Consider the following 10,000-nt stretch of genomic DNA (forward strand, 5'->3'; position numbering starts at 1 on the left):
GAACGAGAAAAACATTAGAAGCGTGGCATACCACAGTGACACCCAACGCAGGTAACAATTCGTGCCCTTTACCTGGACAATACAACATTCTTTTTAACAAATATTCATAAATTTTCTACATTCTCATCATTTTGCAATGTTCGTTTTTATTTAAATTTTCTCATCGATTTCTTATCATTTATTTTACCCGTCGAAGACTGCAGTTCGGGCAGTCGAAAGCTCGTAGTTTTTAATCATTTTAGCCAGAGATCGTTTTTTAAATTTTGACATTATTTTGTTCATTTTTGGACAATGTGAAAATAATTGTAAATAACATCTGTTTCTGAAAAGAAAGTAGGGGTCACCGAACATCAAAGATCGTTAAATCCAAGCAAAGCTATAGCAATGGCCATCTGCCCTATCATTGTTCATTTTAGTACTTAGCGCGCGCGCTCATTCATGACGTGCATGTGAATTTGCTTGCGCTGTAAGGATGCGCAGTAGCAATTGGCGCGAACGTCCTTAAAGTGCCCCTGTGACCAAAAAATCATTTCATATTTTTCTTTGGATTTCAAAACTATGTTAAGAAAACACTAAGTGACCCACGTTTTAAACCTTGATTTCAAAAAGACGCCTCCTTTTTTTAACTGTAATTTTCCTATTTAATGGTCCGCCATTACTAACATTATGTTCTTGAGAGAGCTGGATCGAGGAGAAAATGACGTCAAAGGCTCACTAGTTTAAGAATGCAATACGTGTGTACGCCGCAGAACTAATATGCAGCACGGGGGTTTTGGGCTTTTAGACTTTCAAACTCACGCTTTGCATATATAATAAGCTGCGTTCACACGCTGAAATTTTAAGCTAGTGAGCCTCTGACGTCACTTTTCCCTGGATCCAACCGTCTGAGGTCCAATCGGTCAGTTTTGAACGTGAGTAATGGCGGACTGTGAAATCCAAAACTTACACTCAATGTAAACGGCCTTTGGATAAAAATCAAAGCTCAAAATTTTGCCCGTCAGGTGTTAAAGCAAACACACTTTCAAAATCTGAAGGAAAAAAGGAAGTGGGTTTTTTGATAACAGGGGCACTTTAAGAAAATATTGTAACCCATCGATGCGCGAAATCTTGGTTTTATAGCCATGACGTCATCAACCGTCCGTACATACGTACGTACGTACGTCCGTCCGTACGTCCACCCATCCATGTATGCCAATGTGACCAGTATCATGCTAGTTTACAGCTTACATCTGATATTGGACATCCATCTTTTGATCAATTGACACCTGTCAAAGCAAGGTATCTGCTGACCAGTATCACGTGTTCATATCGCGGGCCCAAGCTTAGAGCTCGTCGAGGTTAGCTTTTTTTTTAAGTTGACCGCTGACAAGGTACTGGTTTTTCGATTGGATTGCAGGCTCATGCCAGGTTAACTCACCTGAACATAAGTGAGGCTGCATTTTTCACGCGCTTTCTGTGGCCTCATGGGGCTACACGGCCATACTACATCAACGAAAGTTCTCACACAGTCAACGCTTTTCGTGTTCAGGTGGAAAACGGTTTGGAAGATGTTTTCTTTCTGCATTTTTCGCTGGTTTCAATCCAGTTTGACCTATCATGATACCTGTGTTCCACACTGGTGGCTACGCAGTTATTCAAGTCAAGCATCGGCGGGATGTAAACTTAAAGCTGAGTGTTTATTTTTAATTTTCTTAGAGCTGCATTTTTCTCTGTATTGCAATTTTTGGCATATCTTTAGAAGCTCTGATAAGGTTACATGATGCCTGGAGGACCTATGTCTAGAACAGAAAGGAAAGGAGAGCGAAAGAGAACGACAACGACAAAACAGAATACCAGTAATAGCTCATACTTGGTGCAAGAAGTTACTCCACAAATTCTTTCCTTGGGCACTAAACCGTTTGTTATTTTCAAAAAGTGGTTTATTCGGTTTTTCCTTTGTTCAGGAATGAAAATCGAATTTTTATTGTCAACTGAAATTAAATAACAATTATCTGTTCTCTTTTGGACATAAAGTAAAAGCTGATTTGTTTGTCTGTTTTGCTTTAAAATGCGAGCGAACAAGTGCGTTTTAATCCGTTTGTCCTACTGGTTTTCGATGTGCCTCGACAGTGGCAAGAAAATTTTGCCCTTATGTTAAACACGTATTCGCAATGAGTTCTCGTAAAATTAGAGGGAAATCTCACTCACTTGTGTTTTCAGAAGTTTGTTTATTAAAGCATCCAAACGTTATTTAAGTGTTGGAGCAGATCGTGTTTGAAGTTCCTCCTTTCTTGGTTGCATTGCCGTATTTTGCCGATTCTTGTATTTCAATGAAATACATCAAAATGTGAATGATCTTGTTTTCAGAGATGAAGTGGAATAAAGTACATCAGTAAAACTCTTCTTTGACTTGAACTGACAAAGTTGTTTCTATGGCTTCTAATTTTAGCGTGATTCCTATTCGCTGGCTATTGACAGTTGACTCTGAAATGGCTTTTTTTTCGCTTTTCCATTCGCTCGCTGAGGGTTTGCTTGTTTTCTTTTAAAACTGACGCGGTTTAAGGAAAATGTATTGCCAAACTGGTGAATTCAAAGTAAATTTCACTAGAAAAACCGATGTCGCACTCATCGCTTCGTGATTCATGCGATATCGGTTTTTAGCGTCAAATTTACCGTGGAATTCACTAGTTAGGCAATGAATTTTTCTATAGAAGACAGCTTAGAAAATGATTTAATTATTAAAGCAGCAACCGGAAACATCAAAACGTGGACAATTCGAAACCTTTTATTTTCACAAACCCTACAAGCAGTAAGAAAAAATAACCAAGGAGCTCCGCTTTTAGGCTTGGCTAAATCTATATATTGCATTTCAGTGCTGTACCACCACGCTATCAAGCCAGCATTGCGAGTTCATATTATTTCCCGTAAAGCCCTGGTCAAACGGCGCGTGATAGTCGATGATAGTTGATTCTCCCCAACTATCATCAACTATCATTCACCTGGTCAAACGGCCAAAGAAGATCGTGATAGTTGACGATAGTTTACCGGCAGTCGCGCGAGCAAAGTCACGCGAGCAGCTAGTTCCAGGCTCTTCCCGCGTAAAAATGTAAATACTAAATGGCTTCCCGTAAAAGACAAATTGTAGAAGTATGAATTTATCGCGACGAAAGAGGGCGGCAGCTTGTTTACTCGTAATTAATTTGTTGGAAGAAGATGAATTTGGAGAGCGTTGGTGGAAGAGAGGAAGGACAAGGGAGTGGATAAAAAGGAGAGACGAAAGGGGGATGTTAAAATTGGTGGAAGAGTTGCGAGTGGAGGACACCGCTGCTTACAAGGAAATGTTGCGCATGAACTGTGAAACATTTGAACAAATTTTAACCGCTATCGGGCCTGAGATTACCAAACACCAAGTTGTAGGTGGCCACAGAGTTATTTCACCTGCCGCAAGACTAATTCTCACACTCCGGTTCCTTGCTACAGGGGAAACATTTCGCTCTTTGCATTTTCAATTTCGCATGGGCAAATCGACCATCTCTTACATTGTTCGTGAGGTATGTCGAGCAATTTATTCAGTTCTCGGAGCCCGATACATGTCAACCCCGACAAGTTGTCCCGAGTGGTTGCAAATTGCGGAAGATTTCGAGCGCATGTGGCAGTTTCCGAACTGTATCGGAGCAATCGATGGGAAACATGTCGTAATTTGCCCTCCAAGTGGAAGTGGATCATTCTACTATAACTATAAGGGAACCCATTCTGTTGTGCTAATGGCTGTCGCTGGGCCAAATTACGAATGTTTGTATGCCGATGTTGGGACAAATGGGCGAGTTTCGGACGGAGGAATCTGGAACAAAACACTGTTGTTGAAGAAGTTGGAGGAGTGTAGCATCGGAGTGCCTGAAGACAAACCCCTTCCCTTTGGTAAAGAACCGGTGCCTCACGTCCTTGTGGGCGATGACGCTTTCGCTTTACGGCCGTTTGTTATGAAGCCATACCCACAAAGAAATCTCAGTCTCGAAGAGCGGGTTTACAATTATAGGTGAGAATCTAGAATATAACAACAACAACAGCTCAGTCATTGGTATGCCCATACATGTAGTTGAACATGCTATTATCCAGCAGAGCTCATCCCCCACCCCCACCTTGGCCTGTCTCCAGGCAGTAGCATTTTATTTAAATCGAAAAATATCAGGGATGGGGAAAATAAATCAGTTTAAGGTTCTGGCGCGATAGGCTGAAAGGGACTAAAAAGTTTGTTTAAATATGGTGAAGAAAGAGCAATTGTGAGCAATTGCACTCATGAAGAGAAGATAAAATTAATGTTTTAGGTTTTACTCAAAATGGTTGCTATGGCAACCAGCCACACCCTTTTGAGGCTTCAATATGGGCAAAAACTCTCTATATTAACAACTGTTAGTGTATCCTCACATTTGAATGGTGTTTCTCACAACAGTGTGGAGCAAAAAATTATAACCATAGGTCACATACTTTAGTTACCATATATTGTGATCAACATTTTTGTTGGGTGAACAGGGAGCAGGGCTTTTTTAGGTATTAAGATCCCAGGGAAATGTATTTTTATAGGCTTCTACAACCTTACTAAAGAACTATTGCAACCTTGGTTTCTATGGTGTGGTGTCCCTGCCATAATTTACTAAACTTAGAAGCTATAATGTGGACCATACAGTTCTGAAAGTTGAACAATTCAGCTGTTACATCTATTAAGAAATTCTACCTTGCAGTAGTTTTGAATGCAGGGTAGTCATTATTTGATACTTAAAGAGTATTTTTGTAGAGTTTAGCTGATAAAAGATAGGTTATTGAGAGAGGAGGTTGTCCAATAGAAGTGGTCACTTGGAGAGAATATGTTGACTTTCCATAAAAAGATCATACTAATAGTCAGTCTTCCCTTCTTTGTTCATAAAATTAATAACAGTCCCACTTTCTAACTTACATAGATATATATCATTACTTTGATTACAGACACAGCAGAGCAAGGCGTCTATCAGAGAACCTGTTTGGCATCATGGCCAATAGATGGAGGGTGTTTCTTACACCAATACAGCTCGCTCCTACCTTTGTGGAAGACCTAACTTTGGCAGCTTTGACCCTGCACAATTTCTTGAGATCTAGCAAAGTGTCAAAGCAGATATACTCACCAAAGGGTCTTGCCGATGAGGAGGACATCTCAACTGGTGAGGTGGTCCCTGGGTCCTGGCGGGCATCAGAGCTCCAGATGAACCCCTTACCAGTTCCTAATTCTGGGCACAATGCTAGCAGGTTGGCTAAGGGTGTGCGAGACGTATTCAAGGAATACTTCTGCAATGAAGGAAGTGTGCCCTGGCAATGGGACAGATGTTAAAATAATGTGTTCATTATGTGTTCATTGTTGGCAGAACTTTACTTACAGTTGAAAGATAAACCAGAAGAAGAGCCCTTTTATTTTATTCAAAGTTCAGTTTCTTGGGAATAAATACCTTAATAATTTAAGCAAAAATATACGCATTACACATAGGCTTTTGTACATTATGCTTTTCGAGCATTTTAGTGAGGCAAAAGCATTGAGCATTATTCATGCATTTTAGTGGCATTTTCCCAGAAAACTACATGAAATACTTTTTTTTACACAGAGTATTAGAAAAAAAGATTTTTTTTACGAGAAAATGAAGACTTTACTTAACATCTTCACCCAAGTGTCATCGAAATGGGACAAAGGACTAACAGAACAACAGATCATTCATAAAATTATATTTAAAAATTTTACATACATTGTTGTTATACAAGTATACGTTTTTGTTAATCACTCTGAGCTGTTAATTGTGACATTGAGATGGTAAAATTATGTATGAGCATTAACCAAGCATTTTACTGACATTTCTGGGCGAAACAGAGCATTTTAGTGTAAAAAATGGAGCATTAAGGAAGAGCATTTAAGTGGGGAAATAAAAGCATAATGTACAGAAGTCCAATTACACATTTTGCACTTTACATATGTTGTTACCATTTTTGTGACACAACAGATTAACATAAAAAGCTGCCTTAAATTTCCAAAAACTTCAGGTGGCATAGAATCCCTTGAAAAGATTTTTTTAAAAATTTTTCAAAGCATTACATCTTAATTACCCAGCTAATTAAAATTTGATGATGAAAAAATTGGATCACCGAACTCATTATGAGTTAACAGTGACCTCAAGCTAACCTTAAGAGGTTTTCTTAAGTGGGTTATACTGTTTCTATGGTAACAACATGTTCACCAATGATTGGCCATTTGTGTCATACCATGATATTGAGTGCTTCCAATGAAACATAAAAATCTACTGTAATCCTTATAAAGGTCTAGAAGCTGTTGCCAGCCACTTAAATTCATACCTCTATACCAATATAGAAGGCTTTGGATATTACATAGCAGTATACAGTGTATATATTGGAATGTACTAAGAAATGTGTACATGGAAATGAATAGTTTGAATACTATCACTGCAATAAAATTTAATTGGAAACATCTATCATTCCAATTTAGGCAAGTGTTAAACTCATCAACAATAGAAAAGCTTAGGGAATGGTGCCTGAAAAGAGAAGGAGCGAAGCAAAGTGAATCACGTGCAGGGTACCCATGGCAACCCTGTGAGTGACAACCACCAGGCACCATCACACTGAACTAACAGTGGAAACAAAAGGATACTTATAGTGAAAGCAAGGGGGATGGGTGGGCTCGGAGAAAAGCTTAACGAGAACTGTCCAGTGGCCCAAAAACGCGTGGAATGACTTGACATCTGAAGCTGAACTGTCAAATCAAAGACCTCCACCCTAAGGGAGACTGCTCTCCAGCAATATTGTTTGAAGTTTAACTTGGCTTAAATTACATTTAGGGTTCCAGGTTAATTATAAATGAAAGTAATGCTAAAAATTTTCTTGTTAAATTTCTGCTCAAATAGGACTGTAATTTGTCATTTCAATGTTGCAAATGTATTAGGCATATTAAGAACCTGATAAATTTATTAAAATCCCGAAAAGTGGATTAAAGATCACCAAATGTAACTGCACATGGAAACATATTATGGACAGCTACATTAAATTTTATAATGCCATTACCATGAGAATCCCATGCTCAAATCCTGTTACACAAAAAGTCAAGATGACCACTGGTAAAAGCTACTTGCCACTGGGTAGTGGGGCTGTGACAAGGTTAATGACAAATCACTACCAGAAGTCATAGATTGCTCCATGTCCATCTGCAGTTCCCATATTATATCACTGATTCTCTTCTCTGCGATCATCCTTCGTCTGTTGTCCAACAGTTTAAGCTTTTCAGTGATGTAACTTGCAAAGCTTGCTTCTGCACTGGGGCCTGCTGTAGCAGAGGACTCGGGAGTTTTCATCACCTTAAGACATTCCATCATCAGCTCGTTCTTAACTTCTGTAATTGCTGACTGAGCTTTCCTGTCACACTTCCCTGACTTGGTCTTTCGTAGCTTAACACCAGGGGAAATGGATGTTGAAGAAGCCTCCTCATCTGCAATATCATTAATGCTAGACTTCTCGGGACTTTCGTCAGGTAGTGTATCTCGGCTTGAGCGAGGATTTAATACTGGCAAGAGAAACTGGAGTGGCTTCCAAAAAATCCATGTTGGCTTGAATAGTTCATCAGTGCTTTGTCCTGATTTCACCGCTTGGATTTTTTTCTGATTTTGGCTCAGAATTTGCCTGAGTTTTGTCAGTTGATTGCTGATTTCCCTCCATTGGAGACTAAATATTTCCTATAAACAAATCATGATATTAAAATGGCACAATAATTATGAAACTTAAATCGTTGTGAACTTCACAACTTGAAATTCTAGGAGAGTCTCCTGTCATGCTTTTTACTAAAGACGCATAAATAAGCTAAGCTGGCTTACACTAGTCTAGAAACACGTAGAATGCATTTTTCCCTTGTCGAATGTTACAAGACTGTTTTCTAAATCAAGAAGCTTAACTCTAATGACTTTACTGAATCCAAATACACTCCCTAAGTTATCAACAAAATCAGCCAAACGTCACGGATTGTGCATGGTGGAACAGTTTTCACAAAATACGTGGCTGAAGCAAATTGTGATTTGCGAGAGCAACCTCACCTCCATCTCCTGCTTAACTTTTCCTGTGATATCTCTGTTATGGTAATCCTTGGAAAAAATGTCCCAAAGGCAGGGCCTGGCCTCATATTCGTCTATTAGACGAAATATTAGGTCATTACTCCATCTCGCCGATGAACGTTTAGTGATACGGTTTTTTTTGCTCGGTGGCTCCTCTAATTCCTCCAGTGTTTCATCTATTACATGTACCTTCTCTATGATATCTGGATTGTCATCCTCAATATCAACACTATTTTCTGAAGAGCCTCGCGATACTCGCGAGCAACTTTTGGCGGACATTTTAAACGAGCCCGCCGATTTTCGGGGAAAACAGCTGACCGAAAAACTATCATGAACTATCATGCGCGTGGTCAAACGAGAAAAACTATCATCGACTATCATGAAGATTTTGAACAGGCTCAAACTGAATGATAGTTGATGATAGTCGATGATAGTGCATGATAGTTGGTGGTCAAACGGAAGCGCGCGCTCAACTATCATCGACTATCATCGACTATCATGCACCGTTTGACCAGGGCTTAAGACGTGAATGAAACAAATATTTAGCTGGCTCTATAGCTCGGTGGTAGAGCAGTGCAGCGAAAATCACACAGTTATGGGACCGAATCCCGTTCAAGCCTGGCTTTTCCTTGGCTCAACCGCCTCTGTTGCTCATCTGTCTTTTAAATTGCTGCATTCTGATTTAAGTTGCCCTATTCTCAAGTGCGCCCACGATATCCTTGGCAGTTTTCATAGTTTGTTCGTGTCACTGGTAGCGCGTGCTTTAGAACAGTTTGATGTTAATTGGGTCATAATGGTTTCTGTGACGTCGGCCTTGCTACATATCTGTCAACATGGATAAAGTCGACACAGAAAAAGCATTTAATGAATCCATGCATGGTTATCCCGCGGAACCGGAATGGTTAACAGCTATGATCTGCGGCATCGAATGTGGAGAAGAGCAGGACCCTTCAGAACTGAAACAGGTGAGATGATATCACAAAATGTTTCCCATTTCAGGCATGGAAGAATTTTTGCATTGCAAAGCAGTTTGTAGCATCTTATCTTTCCCATTTTACTCATCAGCTTGCACTGCTTGGTCGTGGGGTTGAAATGGTCCCTGGATTTCTAGTCTTAGGGCTCTTTAGAAGAGCAATTTTGAGGGAAAAAGTATACAAGCTTGCCTAAGCAAATAATAAAATTAACTTGAAATTTAATCGGTAACCAAGCTTTTGAAATGTCTTGAACAGATGATGGTGAGTTATCGCCTTCAAGCTCAGATTTTGTATGAAAAGGCGAAGTGTCTCACAATGAAGCTGCAGGCGTCTGAACAAAGAGCTACGCAAAGAGAAAAGCAAGTGTTGGTTAGAGATCGAAATATTGGAATAATGCAAGATACCGTTCAGGACCTAGAGAGGAAAGTACAATTAGAAAAGGTTCGATTAGATTTTTTTCTCAAGCAAGCCAAACAGGCTGCAGAGAAGGAGAAAATGGAATTGAAAAAAGCGATAGAAAAGGCTTCAATTGAGTACGAAAACGAAAAAGAAGTGTTGAACAAAGTTTTGAAAAAAGGACAACAAGAAATTGCTTCCATGAAAAATCGCTTACGTGACAGCACACGAGAAACCGCTATCGCTACAAACAATTTTAGAACCTTTTACAACGAATATCGCAATTTGGAGGAAAAATTGAGAGTTGTAGAGAAAGATTTGGCTCCCTTAAATAGATTTATTTATGAACTTGCCAAAGTCATGAATCTAAAACCTGTAGAATTGCTTATTAAGCTTGAGAAACTAAAAGTTACTCTGGCCAATGCTAAAAGCGATAGTAATGTAGGGGAACTATTTTTTAAAACGCTGTTCGATGCAGGAAAGGACGAACTTAATCATAAAGACTTTCAAGACGCCAGAACCTCT

The 10,000-nt window shown here is 39.5% G+C and overlaps 3 protein-coding genes across 3 annotated transcripts in view; all 3 read left to right on the forward strand.

The window, feature by feature from the left end:
• The window catches only part of LOC138020672 (uncharacterized), a 1,677-nt gene extending 1,567 nt beyond the window's left edge, over nt 1-110 (forward strand). Inside the window, exon 1 of the mRNA XM_068867610.1 lies at nt 1-110. This exon is cut by the window's left edge and continues 1,567 nt beyond it. Coding sequence (XP_068723711.1) covers nt 1-110 — 110 coding nt within the window.
• Nucleotides 111-3,005: 2,895 nt separating this feature from the next.
• LOC138019209 (uncharacterized) lies at nt 3,006-6,480 on the forward strand. The gene is made up of 2 exons (XM_068865923.1): nt 3,006-4,015; nt 4,960-6,480. The coding sequence occupies exons 1-2, from the start codon at nt 3,129-3,131 to the stop codon at nt 5,336-5,338; spliced, it is 1,266 nt and encodes a 421-aa protein (XP_068722024.1). The 5' UTR covers nt 3,006-3,128; the 3' UTR covers nt 5,339-6,480.
• Nucleotides 6,481-8,938: 2,458 nt separating this feature from the next.
• Nucleotides 8,939-10,000, forward strand: part of LOC138020673 (myosin-6-like) — a 1,593-nt gene continuing 531 nt past the window's right edge. Inside the window, exons 1-2 of the mRNA XM_068867611.1 lie at nt 8,939-9,070; nt 9,335-10,000. The exon at nt 9,335-10,000 is cut by the window's right edge and continues 531 nt beyond it. Coding sequence (XP_068723712.1) covers nt 8,939-9,070; nt 9,335-10,000 — 798 coding nt within the window. The remainder of the gene's footprint in view (nt 9,071-9,334) is intronic.

This window comes from Montipora capricornis, chromosome 10, assembly GCF_036669925.1.
Source record: "Montipora capricornis isolate CH-2021 chromosome 10, ASM3666992v2, whole genome shotgun sequence".
NCBI classification, from domain to species: Eukaryota; Metazoa; Cnidaria; class Anthozoa; order Scleractinia; family Acroporidae; genus Montipora; species Montipora capricornis.